At 43.3% G+C, this 15,717-nt stretch overlaps 1 protein-coding gene across 1 annotated transcript in view; it reads right to left on the reverse strand.

Annotated features, from left to right (window-relative positions):
• Positions 1-325: 325 nt before the first annotated feature.
• The window catches only part of cacna1ia (calcium voltage-gated channel subunit alpha1 Ia), a 118,535-nt gene continuing 103,143 nt past the window's right edge, over positions 326-15,717 (reverse strand). Inside the window, exons 31-36 of the mRNA XM_073494259.1 lie at positions 13,442-13,897; positions 8,903-9,052; positions 4,754-4,891; positions 2,496-2,688; positions 1,583-1,818; positions 326-1,057 (exon numbers count right to left, since the gene is read on the reverse strand). Coding sequence (XP_073350360.1) covers positions 326-1,057; positions 1,583-1,818; positions 2,496-2,688; positions 4,754-4,891; positions 8,903-9,052; positions 13,442-13,897 — 1,905 coding nt within the window. The remainder of the gene's footprint in view (positions 1,058-1,582; positions 1,819-2,495; positions 2,689-4,753; positions 4,892-8,902; positions 9,053-13,441; positions 13,898-15,717) is intronic.

The following is a 15,717-nucleotide window of genomic DNA, read 5'->3' on the forward strand; positions in this document are numbered from 1 at the left end:
ACCTTCCATGGCCTCCTCAACAGGTACAGCCCCTAAGAGGTTACAAGGACCTGTCTTCAGCCCTTGGTCCTTAACTCCGCATGCCACTTCCTCCCCAGCAGGCTACAACCAAGACCACTCCCCTAGGTAGCACAAAATAGGACATGGGCTTGTCACAAATGTATAGAAAGGGGTTGAGGGGGAAGATGAGGGTTTGGTTTTGAGATACAGGACATCATGTGTCATCAAGCCTCTCTCTCACTGATGCGAGCAGAGAGAGTGAGAGGGACAGCAATGGGTTTAGATCCAAGGAATGGAGAGACAAAGAAAGAGTAAACAGCAGATTTCATCTGTTTTCCCGACAAGGCCCTACTGTTGTCTGGCTCGAGCTCTTCCCTTTAAACCCTTGCTCACCATCTCCTAGGTCCCCTCTTCCATCTCCCCTTCTTGTATCAACTAATACCCCCGTCCAGGGGTTGGCCAAGAAGCCTTGGGGGTCCATAAGTTCCAGGCCCAGAATCTCCCTGCGGCTCTCCCTGCCCCGGGACGACAGCAGCATCCCCCCTTGTTCCAGGCTCCCTGTGCTGTTGCACTTCTTCACTGCTCCTCCCGGGTACACCAGGGAGCTGGGCGACAGCAGTGATGTCAGCGACAAGCTGCTCAGTGTCTCTGACAAGTGTTCACTGTTGCCCGCTTGGCTGGAGCCACAACCGCCAATTGATGACCCAATGCCTATGCCCAGGTCCTCATCTGAGGGGTCAATTGAGTCATCGCGGGTGTAGCCCGGGCTGGTGCTACCTCGGCCGCTGCTCTGGCTCCGCTGGTGGCCCCTGGTGGCCTGGAGGGTGAGGGTTGATGAGGGCGTCGGCCTTGGTCTCAGGGTCTGGACCGGGGAGGAAATGGCCGTGCCGTCTTCGGGCAGCTGGAGTGGACACATGAGGGGTAATGGAGCTGTTGGCAAAGGCAACTCCAGGTTCTGTGGTGGAGAGATGCTGAAGCTCAGTCCTTCTTCCAGGGTAGTCTGGAGGCTGCCCTCAGAGCTGCCTGTAGCCAGGGAGGAGTCACTGTGGGACGGGTACTGAAGACAGAGAGAAGGGAGAAAGAAAGTAGAGCACATGAATCCAACTCTTTGTTCCATTAAGAATGTAATGTAATGTAATATCTGTTATTTTGATCGCAAAAAACATTTTATTGTATCTCGTGTTGATTACAAACCAGCTTTCATAATAATAATTTCATCTAGGGATGCACCGATTGGGAAATTCTGGGCTGATACTGATATCGATGTTTGAAATATGGCTTGTGGTCGAAGCCAATGTCATTTTCTTGTTATTCATTTTGTTTATTGCCCCCTTTGTGCCAGGGAAACAATGACATTTTCATTCTAATAAATGTTTAAAGTCATTCAGACATTCATTACACTGTCTTTGACAGAGTACAAAGTTGATGAAACAAACACAAAAAAGTCTTCTTTGTGGTTCCACCACTGATATCATCTGACTTGCTCAAGCCTCTACAAACCCCCTAACAACCACCTTTCTCCACTTTTAGCATAATTTAAACTATTCGACTGTGTACTGCCCCTCTCCTCCGCTCCCCCTACCTGTGTACACAGCATCTTGCTATGGGCTCCTGGGGAGCGCAGCGACGCCCAGGAGGCTGGGGAGGTCAGCCGAAGGCCCCTTGACAACCGTAGGCTCCGACTGCGGGGAGGTGCTGGGATGGCTGCTCCTGCTGGGTGGAAGAACTCTGCAGGCAGATGGAAGAGAGGAGAAATGCCACTGGCTCCTCCTTCTCCATCTTTGTTTCTTCCCTTGTTGCTGCTGCTGGAAACGCCACCTTGAGGAGGGAATACACTCTTTCCATTTCTATATTGCTGTTACTTCATGTAGTGTTTCCACTTTTCTTGCATGAGAAGATCATAGAGGAGACGTGCATCTATAAACTTACTTTCTTACTTTATATTAATCTGAAACTGAATCACTGTCCCAGATGCTTTGAAATGCTTTCTTCTGGTTGGGCCTGCAGGACAGCTTGAACTGGTTCACAGATATATGTTGATGTTTTGTGTACACTACAGTATACACTGATTATAGGATTTAGATTGCCAAGATTAATCAACGGCAGTTTAAAAAATGTAAAATACGTCGCTCCAGGTGCACATCTACACAGATGTGATGCAAATCAGTTTTGGCAAATTACTGCAGAGGTTCAAGTGCTCCTTGTATGCTCTCTTCCTCATTGTTGAGAGCTACACTTATGGGAACTGTATATTCTCTCATATAAATCCTCCTTTTGTAAACTGAATTAAAATATGTTTGCTTTGATTTATTTTCATGTTAAAAAGCTGTTGCTTGTTTTCACAAAACCTTGTGTCCATACTGTGCCGTTGTAAGCAACAAAAAAGCAGCAACACATGACTTGTTTGCAGATACAAATACACACTTTGAAAAAACCCTTTGAAAGCCAGCTGGTATACTTCATATACTAAATATACTTTATCTGCTTTTACTCACCAGGGCTACAGTGAGGTGAGCACATATGTGTTTGGTGTGTTTGCATCTCCATCTCCTGTAGTGCGGTCTCTATCTCGATGCCAGCGCTGAGGGCTCGGCAGGGCTGGCTCTGCACCACGGTCTGGTAGCCTCCCGCGTGACTCCCTCCACCTCCAGCCTCCTCGGAGCTGCGGGAGTCACTGCTGCACCTTCCCTGGATGAGAACAGACAATCTGACATTGAACAGCAAGTCTTTTCTCATAAACCTCTGCAGTAGATTTATCCAGTAGGTGTGTGGATTCTTCCCAAACTTCATTTTAAAAACGAGGATAAATTAAACATGTCGGGTAGCTTCATTGTAAAAGAAAAAAAACAGATAAATGATGTGCTTAAAATTGCTGGGACTTGTGTGCTGAAAGGCTTAGAATCATTAACATAGCTTAGCCTTAACCTCGTATTTCTTTTGCAGAGGGACAATGTAAGTTTAGGATTAGCATTATATTATGTATGAATGTAAAGTGACAATTCCTGGACCCAGCCTGATAGAAAATGAGTAGAGAAAAAAAAAAGCAGCCCCTCTGGCATCCTGCAGATATCAAACATGGCCTCTGATTCACATCATCCCTCTGGCTTTTCATTTAAGTGCAAGTGAAGGGGTGAGAACTGATTATGAGCCAGAAGAAACTGTTATTGTCATGTTAATGTTATATATTATAGCAATAAATGTTTGGTTATAAAGCGTGTGATGTCTGTAGCTTCTGGAAGCAGGAGGCAGATTAAGGCGGGAGTTCGGCTTTGTAAGCCCTTAACTTGCACGTTTTAATTACCACCAGGGACTGCGGAGTTATGTGTGTGTACATGTGGGTGTGTGGGTACACTTCTGTGCTTTCATTAATGTATTGCACCACTGAGTCATTCAGTCCTAGCCCCTGAACAGCCTCCATTCGACCAGGCAGCCACCCACACCCATACAAACAAACAATGCTTGACAAATAAAATCCCTAACCTTGGATCCTTTCTCACCTTCTGTCTTTCCCTTTCTCCCTCCTCTAATGAGCAGCAGTTCACAGCCATGCTTGGTGGGTTGCAGGCTTATCTGGCTATCTAGAACCAAGGAGCATTACCCCTGTTACAGTGGAGGATATCTAGGAGGGACGGGTGATAAGGGATGGCGATAGGATGAGGTGCAGAGAAGGTACGCAATTACCAGAGGGGTAACGCTGAGAAAGGAGAAGCATGAAAGATCAAGTTGGAAAAGGGAAGAGTGGGTGCAAGGGAGGGAGGCACGAGCACCACCCAAGGATAGCAACCAGGGAGAATGTAGTTATTCATGAGGAGGTCTGTGGTGGATAGAGACAGTGGGTTCTTCAAAGACCAGATAGTTACAACTGATACACAGAGTGAAAGAGATAAAGGGCCCTCTGGAGCCTCAGGTTTATATCTGTAATCCACAAGAGAACTCATGACTACAGCACAGCCATGAACGGTCATTTGTTTTGTGCTTTCTGGGATTAATATGAAAAATTACCAGTGAGCCTCTGCCATTGTTTGTGCTTATCCTCACGGGGCAGCAGTGCAAAGTGCTGGTTTACTGTGTCAAGAACAAAGCAGTGGGCACACTGGAAGTTAACCAGTGTGAATTTGTTGAACACTTTGTTTTTGTGGTGATCACTGCATCTTTTTGTTTTTCCTCTAAAGCTGCAAAAAGGATTATAGTGGCATGAAGCTGGATCTGCTTTGGCTTTAAAGTCTGTGTGAAGATGACAAGCAGGTGTACACCCCAACAAAATGATGCCGGTACTGACATGAAAGCAGATGCTCACACCCTGTCTCTGTCACACACAACGCTGTGCTGGGACTTAGCTATTCACTACATTCTGGTTATGAGAGGGATGGGCATCCTTTTATTAGGATTTTTATCCGAGCAGTGTAGGACCAAAGTCTGGGCAAAGCCAGCAGAAGAACATCTGTGGAAATTGCACATTATTATTACTGATCAAAGCTCAGACCCAACTTTCTTTACCAGTATAATCTGTGTCCAGATGGCTTCATACATCAGAGAGATTCCTGAGAAGAAGTTCATTGCCTACAACTGCTTCACTGTAATGTACCTACGACAAAAAGATTTCTTTTTGTTTTTAACTGCATACTTTTCTAATACAGGCTGCTCTGTGTGAATATCGCTTGTGTCCAGGTCTACACCGTGCCTTTATTCTGTGAGACTTTTAAAAAAAATATCTTTTAATCTCCCTTTCCCACCTCAGTCTGCTCATACCCACCGTGCCCTCTCGCGCCAGCAGCTGGTAGGCAGTATGTTCGTCCAGGCTGAGGTCATCAGGCAGCGCAGGAGATGAGGACTTGTCTGAGAGTTGCTCTGACTTCAGCGATGCCTGCTCAATCTCTGCCATCCTGATCTGCTGCAAAAATGTACCGCTGTTATTCATGTCTCAAAAATAGTAAGTGATTGGGAGTAGGAAACAGAAACACTCTTGGGTTCACAGCAATCTTAACTTCAGTATCTTACATCTTTTTGTACACAGAAATTGAATTTCTAAAGGAACAGCAACAATGTTTTTAAGATGTCTCTCTTAGGCCGATATGAGCTGCACAGACAAGATAGGTAAAACCTCCGCCAAGTTTCGATATGCTTCACCAGATGTTGACAATTCAAAGTGCAAAGTCCAAAATGCCGTGGCACCTGTCTGTAAAGAGAGCAGGGTGAGAGATTTCAAGAAATAATAACAGTGTTTTGTCATCATCAGTCGAACAAATATTTCCCAGTGCCACAACAAAAGGTGACGAGAGAGGCTGAACAAGAGGCGAGAGGCAGATATCCAAGCAGTCGGTGTGTGTGCACCCACACCCATGTCTGCATGTATGTGTAAGCCAGAGCGAAAAGATGAGTGTTTTTTTTTCCAGCGGCGGCTCCAGAACCTTATAATTCTGCCCCTACAGCTAACTGAGTATGTTTTCAAACACAAGTGCACATTAACATGATGTTGCTGTGTGTATGGTAATCATGTCTCTCACAGCCTTACAACAATCCTGAAGAGACAACACTACCAAACACAGAATAATTGGAAAAGTGACAACGATTAGTCCAACTGTTACAACCTATCTTCCTCATTTGTTCCAGCTAGGTCTGAAGGTAACTGGCCATTTGGCTAGTGAACTGGTTTCTAAAATGATCGCTGCACGAGCCTCCTGTGAGCTCAAGTTTCTCGGCTGATACTGTTCTTTATTCCTCCCCCCTTGAAGCACTTTTTGTGCACAATTTCAAAACATACTGCTGACAGTGAGCTGGAGTGGAATTTCAGGGTTCTGGGGGTGCTATGAAGCGCTCAAGCAGTGTTTCTGCTTGAGACGGAGCAATAAATAGCCAGAGAGAAGCATTTAAAATGGGTACTTGAAAAAGGCCAAGTGAAATCCAATGGAGTGACGCCTGTTAGCGATATATTAACATGTGCCCGTAGGTGAAAGAGAAAGAGAGGTTCATAGAGAAAGATTCATGGCTGATATGCAGCAGTAAATTACCATTGCCCAAGCCCCCAAGGAGAGAGAGAGGGAGAAGAGAGAGAGTGGGATGAGGGTAGGCAGATTCACAGCAATGCAACTCATTAATTTACTACAAAGGACCACTTTGTTGTTTTTCTGGTTCCTCTACATGCATCAGCCCTCAATAATGCTGCCATGCAGCAATACCATATCTGCTGACTTCCTCCATGTCTCAGAGTTGGGCTGTAAACCATTATCTGCAGGTAATGGAAACTACAGCCTTTCTCCTCCTGTATTCTTGGCTGTGTGTCCGGGAACAATGAAAAAAGGCACAAGAGGTACAGGAGGAGTTGCTACACCGTTGCTTCCAAGGTAACTGCAGATATATTAAAGATAGAGGCTAGAACCAATTGAAAGTGTCCACCGCGGCCTGAAAACGGCGAGGCAAGGCATTGTTTTATTCAGTGGTGCTGGGAGGCAATGAGAGGAGAAGGTAGTGTGACTGAGCAAGAAAATAAGCATGGCTTGTAGCTCATGGCCACAAGTCATGACTAACCAGGACATGAATATGCAATATAATTTATGCTAAACTAGGGCTGCGGCTATGACATTTTAAAGTATATTAACTCAGTCCAGTCATCATCATGGGATATTTTTTCTGCCAAACATATTACATTTTTGCCCACAGGACCTGTTGGTGGCTATAGATCAACATCACTACTTGTCTATGTAAGAAAATTTATCTATGCTGTTATTTGGAGAAAAAAAACAAGCAATATTACACGTAATCCAAGATGCCTACCTTTCAAAACCTGGGAGAAATGATGTTGTAAAACGTTCACACACGCTTGAGAAGTACCTCTTTATTCTAACAACTGAATAAATGGCAAAGGCCTTCAGTGCTCCACTGAACTGTTCTCTGCAGACTCAACTGTAGTCGGCCTCAAGCTGCGGCTGATCTCAAGTCCTTATTAGGCAGTTACTTGATGAATATTTCCACTGTCACACACACACACTGCACCCAGGAAGCCCGCTGTGCCTTCCCGTCCCCTTAAACGCAATAACATTGTACAGAACTCTCAGCTTGTGATACTTATTTGTCTGAAAATGGCACACAAACACACTCACACACACAAACAAACGAGTCTGATGGTTAAAGACCAAGGCAAATTAAAGGAGAACGGTATGAGATCAGATACAGAAGATCAGAGTTAGATACAGTAGAAAGAAGAGGAGGAGTGGGGGCAGATGTGAAGAGGAAAGGATGTAAGAGAGGAAAGATTGATGGTTTGACAGCATCTGCAGACAGGCAGAAAGCAGGACTGACAGGTGGGGAGGTGTAGAGCCCGGTTATTGCTTCTTCTGAGATGACCCGCTGCACTTTGCTGTTGTGACGGACAACACTGGCACATGACAGTATGCTTTGAGTGTTTTTATGCAGGGTCTCCTGTGGACAATATACCCCAAAATGTGAGCGCACAAGTAGTAAGTAGAGTGTTAGTGTGTGCGTGCATTGCATGCACATCAGGAATGATTGCTTGTGTGTATGCATGCAAAGGGCCTCATTAATCCACATTTTTGCACATATGGAAAGTTGATATCATCTTGTGTTCATATTCCGTTTAATTAATTCTCTATTATACTGTAACAAAATAGCATACACAGTTGTTGACAGGCTCTATAAAGCGTGAACTTCAACACCACTTTCCGTTCAGACTGCTTTGTGTGATGAATGAAGCCCTGTGTGTATGCGTGTGTGTCCATGAAAGTACAGGCAAATGCATGTTCCTGTGTGTGCCCCTGCTGCAAATGTGCATGCACGCGATCCGGCCCCGAACATCATGGTTGTGTATATGCGTGTGCCTGTGTGCATGAATGAATATGTCTCGTATGTGTGAGTTTGTTTTTCAAAACTAACTAAGTTTTACTATTCACTGGTTTTGGGCCAGGGGAATTTCAAATACACTGTGGACACTCTGTAATCAGTCTATATTTCAGACCAGCTGCCGTGTGGTCAACTGAACATCTGTCAAGCCAACGAATTGCAGACAGTGGGCAACCAGGACTGCAAAGGAAAATATCTTTATCCAGAATATCACTAGATCTGTTGCTGGGCTCATTTTTTAAAAATAAAATTGCTAAAGGGGACATAAAAGTTGCCAGGTCTTACTAAATCGGCAACACTGGGGCTGTTTCTTTATAAATAGGTTTCCTATTCTAAAGTGGGAGTATTTTTAATACTAGTGAAACATTCTGGATGATTAATAGTGATTCTGACATGTCTGATACATATGTGCCTCGAGGCTGGTCCAAGCCTAGGTAGAGACTTTCACTAACATATGGAGGACCAAAACTGCCAAAAAATTGAAAATAAATTGAGAAATAAAAAAGATGACTCAATAAATACATTAATATGCCAATAAATGCACCCAAAAAATACTTATATAAATGTAGGCATTCATTAATTTATAAAATAAATGTATATTTCTGTTTTTTGTATTTATTAACTTTTGTTCAAATTCAAATATCCCATTGTAATTAGCATTTTATTTAATAATTTATTAATTATTTCATATTGTTTTCCCCTTGCATTTCTCTCCCTATTTGCTTCTTCAAACGTATCTTTTTTTTTTAACTTCCATTTTACATTTCTCTTTGCATTTCTGCTTCACTGCAAGTGAGGACGCTGTCATTCAAAGCGTGTCAAGTTAAATATGTATGCGTCCGTCCACTGTACGGTAAGATACTGTGGATAGCTGTGTCAAATGTTTTAAAAAATGGATGACTGAGGCTCTGTTTCTCTTAAAAATTTAAACTACAAGGATGAATTTAATATATCTGGGGTTATTGCACTCTTCCACTCCTCGTGTGTGTATGTGTGTGTGTGTGTGCATTGCATGTATGTGGGCATCCACGTGTGTTCAGGGTGGTACCTCTTGTGGGTGGCCCTTGCAGTCTCTACAGACGGGCGGAGGAGAGGAGTAGTGGTGGAAGACAGAACCGGAGAGGTTGTCGATCATCAGCATCTCCCCCTCCAGTGTATCCTTGATCAGAAGAGAAACGCTGTCCAGCCACTGGCTCTCCTGGAACACATACACACGTACACACACGGACACATACACACGGGACGCAGGCGGGCAGACCAGTATTGCACGCAGGCGCAAACGTGTGCACATGCGAGACATGCGAGGACAGAGAACACGGAGGGAAACGCATACACCATTGTAAGGGTTAAAATATGCCAGTGCGCACACGCAGGTATGTTATTATACTTTCTTATGTACTCACACAGTCACATATGTCACCCACACACATGTAAATTTCACACTACCAAACCTTCATTTCTACAATTCCACAAAACATAAAAAACTAAACAAAACTACTTTCACTATGTCAGAGATCGTTTACAAATAAACCAGAACAAATCCCTCTCTCACACTCTGTCGGCCTTTAGGGCTAAACATTGCTCTCTTTTGGCAAAAGGCTCCTCAATAACATGAATGCAAACCCTCATTAGCCAAGTAACACATAATTTTACTATCAAAGCCTTGAGCACTGAGAACGGTGCAATTACATTTGATGTATCACCTCAATTAGGCTGTTCAATACCTTGTTGAAACAATTTAAGATTTAAGCGTTTGCTTTGTGCTCTGGGTATTATTAGGTTTAAAGCAATTTAGACTAAATCAGTCAGGGCTTTTTCTTCGACTTAAATGATCCCTCCTTGCTTGAATCTCATCTGCCAGATTGGTTTTCCCAGAAACCAATCTGGCAGAAAAAGTGCGACTGCTGACAGAAAAAAGAAACTACTTTAAAAATGATTTCAGTGTTTCTTGGCAGGGCACTGTATTTCACAATGAACTAGGTGCATTGTTGCCTGTAGCACATTCATAACAGCCAAAATAACTGTATTACATCAGCAGATACATCCCAAAAGATACTGCGAAACAAGGTCACTCCTCTTCAATCCCCACACAAGCCTATTCTCATCAACACATTTCCACAACACCGCTTATAGGACTATACTTAGATCTGTTATGCAAACACACATTTCTGACTCACGCTGTTATATTACAATCACTCATGGCTCATGTTTTGAAAAATGAGGGGGCTAAGAATTCAAGAGACAGGTTACTGTACTCCCAGAAATATAAATACACCTAAATCATGCTGGTTTATGAAACAGCGTTGCAGTGCCACATTTTGGCACAAAGACAAACTGGCTGACTCTGCAATCCAGCTCTTTCTATACATGCATGTATAAAAAACACACGTCTTTCTCTCTCTCTCTCTCTCTCTCTCTCTCTCTCTCTCAGTGCCAAGATAGTCCATTCTGTGTAGGTGGAGAGCTTGATGTAAAAAAAATGTTTGATTGACTGTGGTGGCCTATGTGCTGGCCTCCATTAATAACTGTATTAGTGGACAACAATAGGGCCCATCCACAGGGAATGGAAGTAGAGAGAGAGAGAGAGAGAGCGAGAGAGAGAGGAGAGAGCTGAAATTAATTACGGCGTCTATCTGACTGTCACTGGCTCAGCTATTATCTCTCCTCTCTTATTCCTTTACTTTACCACTGTGTGTGTTGACTTCCTACAGAGTCCCGTGTAGTCCCCATGGAATGTATCACTAGTGTTTCACCTGAGATATTATTATTATTATTATTATTATTATTATTATTATTAGAAGGGCTGGGTGTCGCTACTCAATACCTTTTAAATATTGATTGAAAGTAGCAAGCAGTGTCAAAACTACTTAAAACGTATTCAATCCTTTCCCTTCTAGAAAAAAATTACTATTTGTATGGTTTTGCTTGCAGCCAATCATGGCAAGCCTCCTTTGATTAAATGTGACATGTGATTGACCCACTAGCACAGCAGTTGAGCATGCTGTATTTGATGAAGTTGGCAGTTCAGTTCAAGATGCTCCCAAAACATTTGAAAGCATTGCTACGAAAAAACACATTTTCTTCTCCTCAAGAGGATATGCCACAACTAGGTATGTAAATATTTAATCATTAATTGATTAATCGCTGTTAATTGTTTGCCGGATTAAAAATGTCAACGTCAAAAACTATCTTGTTAGTCATTTCTAATTTAGAAAATACTTTAAAAGGGCATTCTATGCTAGGGTTTCACGATACTAGAATTTCTAACTTTAATACAATAGAGAGCTGTTTGTACTACCAAAGTTTTTCGGAAATAAGGTCCTGTAGCCTCAATTTGGTTTGATTATGGACAGTTGTGGAATAACGACAGATGCGGGATCCACAATAAAATGCCAAAGCCAAATTACACTTTAAATGAAAAATTGCTTTGGGCACACTCTAGCGGGCAGTTGTCTGTTACGGATTCCCTACTAACTTTACCTTATTTAGCGACTCTATTGTAGCTGTCTTCTATAAGTATCAAAGAGAAGTATAAGAGGTATAAAATTAAGTTTCATTTTGGTATCAGTGTCACTATAAGAGTAATGGTATTGTTATTTTTTTTAAATGATACCCAGCCCTAATTTTATGGCACATTATAGAACACGAGGACGTGAGATGTACCTGCAATCTTTCTCAACCATCCAATCTCATCTGCTCTATCACTAACACTCTCTGAGTATACACAAATCAGTTTTGTGGGCGATTAAAGTAATTTGACACCATAAAACCCACATTTCTCTTTACCATGGATAATGATTTGTTTTGCAGGAGAAGCTGCTGGTAATATTATGACAATATGTGGAGATTCACAAAACCTTAAAGCACCACAACACGAGATGTCACAATGTTTGGATTTCCTCACATGAGCCTTTTTCAAATTGCACACACGCACACTCCAACCCCAGGACCTGTGCACTGAATAAATTGCATCGGTCTGCCAGATCCCTTATTGCATCACTTGAGAGACAGAGGAGAAAAGAGGGGGAGGTCGAGATAGAAAGAGAGCGGGGGGGAGGACGCTGCCAGTGTGTTCTCCCTGGTCTGCATTAAGTTCCTTTGTCAGCCAACACTGGGCTAAAAATGGCTCTGTGCAGCCAACTTTAGCTCTGCAAAGGTGAGACACTTCACGGCAGCTGATGAGTCATCTTTATGTGTATTTCTGCGTGGATATCTCAGACTATCATTAGCGATTTCATAATGGATGCTCTGCTGTGAGTAGAAATGAGAGACCATCTACACTCACACACGGATGTAGGCCGCGACATCTTCACTTCAAAAATGTAACCTGTGACTGTACGTTGGCAAACTCACATAGTCTCACGAGTACTGAAAGGTAAACAAAGCTTTATTAAAAAAGGATTAACTGAAAAAGTGTCCTAGCCTTTGACTCCAGCCCAATGTTTTTTACACTGAAATAAATTGGCTTCTTGACACAATTGTACTTGTGCATTGTTGCCATTCAGGTAAAGCTTAATGTCTCTTTCTTCCTTTCCTTATATCTGCCTTTTCTTTGTATTCCCTATTTTTGTGTGTCTATAAAAGAAATAAAGTACAAGTGAATTGTACAGAGAGATTGCTAAAAGTGACTTAGTGTAATCATGCAATGTGGCTGTCAGTCAATCCCACAAAAGAAAGGAATATAGCAATGATTCTCTGCTCTCTCCCTCTCACCACCATTCCACCAACATACGGAAATTACTGCCATATTGTTTACCTCTTTTGTATTCTTCCAGCTTGTGAATTGAATCTGTAATTTTCCCTACATGAACTAATGCACTGATACTGTGTAAAGAGAAGCAAACTGACAGCAGCGAGAGAAACAGAAAATAATTCGTAGAAGTAGGGATGTCTCCGTTATGTGATTTGCCCTGGATACTGATCAGAATTGTTTATAATGCAGGATCTGCAGAGACTGAATCTGATCCAGTAAAACAATAAGTGTGCTGTTCCATTTCGCAATGATGCTCTCTTTTTGTCTTGTGTTAAAGATCCAGTAAATCCCTTTCCTTTACAGCGGTGCACTTTCGCACTCTCAGCAAACCTAAAACCCAAACGCTTTCTCAGCCAGGTCAAGTTTAGTTCAGCTCAATGCAGTCAAGTGAGTTGTTGTCTTCAATACCTTACTGGTTCAGAGTCATTTCAGCAGAAACTGCTGGCCATTGTTGACGCCGCTCTTCAGTTTTCTCTACAATGTGCTACATTATGCAGTGGTTCCACTGTTTTAAAGGAGTGCAGCAAAGCATTACAGCGGAGCTACAGCTGGGTCACATCTGGGATAGAATTTAAAAATGAATCAGAAATGGATAAATATTAATGAGGATAGGATTTGTGATTAGCTGTAATGGATCCCTTATAAAAAAGAAATTCTGATCGTGCAGATCATGGAGACATCCCTACTTGCAGACACAAACGCACACTCCCACACACACTGACGCAAACACCACACATACAAAACAGGCCTTTCACACACTACCAGGAAATAAATGTAAGAATACTCGCACTCTCTCTCCCTCACACACACACTCACAGAAATACACACACTCACTTGTGCTGGTGAGTACAGGCTCCGGCTGGAGTCTCGGGAGTTGTACCCCCCTGGGTGCCCAGTGGCTGATGCATGGCGCATCTTCCTCACTCCTTCTCCCTTCTCTCCTCTGGCACCTCCTCGCTCCTTCCCCGCTGCTGTGCCTCCAGGCCCTGATCCAGCAGCGACTAGTCCTTTGTCCATTCTAGCACCCCCGCAGCCGGGGGCGCCCATGCAACAGAGGGTGCCCTGGGCCAGCTCCAGCTCAATTTCTGCATCCATCTCCGCCTCCTCTGCGGCCTCCTTGTTGGAGTCGTCCAGGTGCTTCATCAGCACGGCCACCACCACATTGATGAGCACAAACTGGGCGGTGAGCACGAAGGAGACAAAGTACATTGGCGAAATAAACTGAAGGCTCGGATTGCAGGCATAGTCCACATCGGTGCCGTGGTCCGGTGGGCACTCCCGCAATGTGTCCTGGTGTCACAGAGGCAGAAGGTGAGGAAAAATGTGGTTGGTTAGGAGTGGAGGAGGACTGGCAGTGTGGAAGACACAAAACAGATAAGCTCTCAGGGTTACCACAGTTTTGGATAAAGCTCTGCAGCAAATACTTTCATTTTTTATGTTTGTAACATTCAGTTCTTGGTGAGATGTGAGTCATGGAGGTGTCGATGTAATTTTCTGGGTATTTATTAGGCTATATTTTTGATTTTACTGTAGGAAACTGATACAAGGCTATATAAATACCGGGAAAGCATCAAAACAGTCAAGCCGCAGAGAAATGCACTCAGCCTGTATTTAGAGACTGTTTCTTAAAAACAGCCATTAGGATTTCCGTAAGGTTGTGATGTCACAACTGTACAAACACCAGCAGAGCTTATGCAGAACCACAGTGGGTGGTGCCTGCTCAGGTCTGTGACAACTGACCAATTAGAACAGACTGGGCTTTTCAGGATGGGTGCTTTACAAATACAGGCACCAAAAAAACGGAGCATGAGGGTGAATAGAGATGCTGCAGCGGACAGCGTGAGACAAGTAATGCGTTTTTTGAACAATAAAGCATTTTCTAGTAGACACCCAAAATGTAAGTAGGAACCCCAAATATAAGCATATTATGGGACATATTCACAACAAAAAATCCTTATTAATTTTAGGCAATAATAGAATGCATCTAGTTCATGTTAACAAGGCTCTTTGTATTCATGACAACTTGCATAATCATCAAACACTTAATTGTTTTCCTTCCATGCAAAACGACGGGAGGCGTTTTTTCTCTTCTCCAGCATTATTCTCGTGGTTTTCCACTCTGGTTAACATGCACTCAGTGGAGTTCAGTCAGAGCCGAACCAAAGTGACAAGTGTTTTCTGCAAGTACACATATCTCACCCAGGCTGTGACCACACGTAACAATTTTAGCCCTCTGAGCTGAAGCTGGTCTTTTCTATCTAATTTGGCATGACATTTACACACTGTGCTCCTTCACACAACTTCTCCTTCTTCTGCCTTCACTCCCTTTTCCATCTTATTTCTTTCCATATTTTTGTTCCCAATCTCCATTTGCTCTCACGCATGCTTGTGCTGCTCGCCCTCCCCCTTTTTTTCATTTTTGCTGTAATTTTCCCTGAAGAGTGGAGAAAGCATAATAACTGGTCAGTCCTTTTAACCCCCTTTCCAATCCTCTCATCCCCCCTCTTATTACAGTTCATTGGTGCCTCCTTTTCTCCCCCCTGCCCTCATTATTTCTTCTCTTCCCTGCATGGCTAATTACCACTCTGCCTCACCTGCTTCTTACTAAACCAAAGCAGATTTGCTCTCTCATGGCAAAGGTGATAATTTGACAGCTAAAATGACAGCGATTTACTCAGAGAGGTAGCATCTGTGGCCCGCTGGTTTGCTTCATGGCCCGCTACCATCCACACTGCCTGTATCCAGTGTGTGTTTAATGGTCCACGCCCGACACGCTCCAGCTTAATCTCTATTCCCCCTGCAGCCTCGGTATGTGGAGGAGCAGCCATAGCTGCTGGTGGCATTAGATGTGTGTTCAGGTGAAATTGGTGTTTTGTGTGTGTGCAATGAGGCACAGTCACCCTCCTGCCCATCAGTAAGGTAATCTGTGCCACCAGTGCTGAGCAAGCACATTTCCTTTTCATCGGTAAGCATCGCTAGAGTGGAAGATAGGATGGATGAGAGTAATAGAGGAGGAATTTGTCTTTCACTCCTCACTGCTTTCTCTAAGTCTGTGATTCTGTTTTTCCTCCGTTTGAAACACAAATAAGTAAGCTGTGTGAAGTTTGTGT

Source organism: Pagrus major, chromosome 23 (genome assembly GCF_040436345.1).
Source record: "Pagrus major chromosome 23, Pma_NU_1.0".
NCBI classification, from domain to species: Eukaryota; Metazoa; Chordata; class Actinopteri; order Spariformes; family Sparidae; genus Pagrus; species Pagrus major.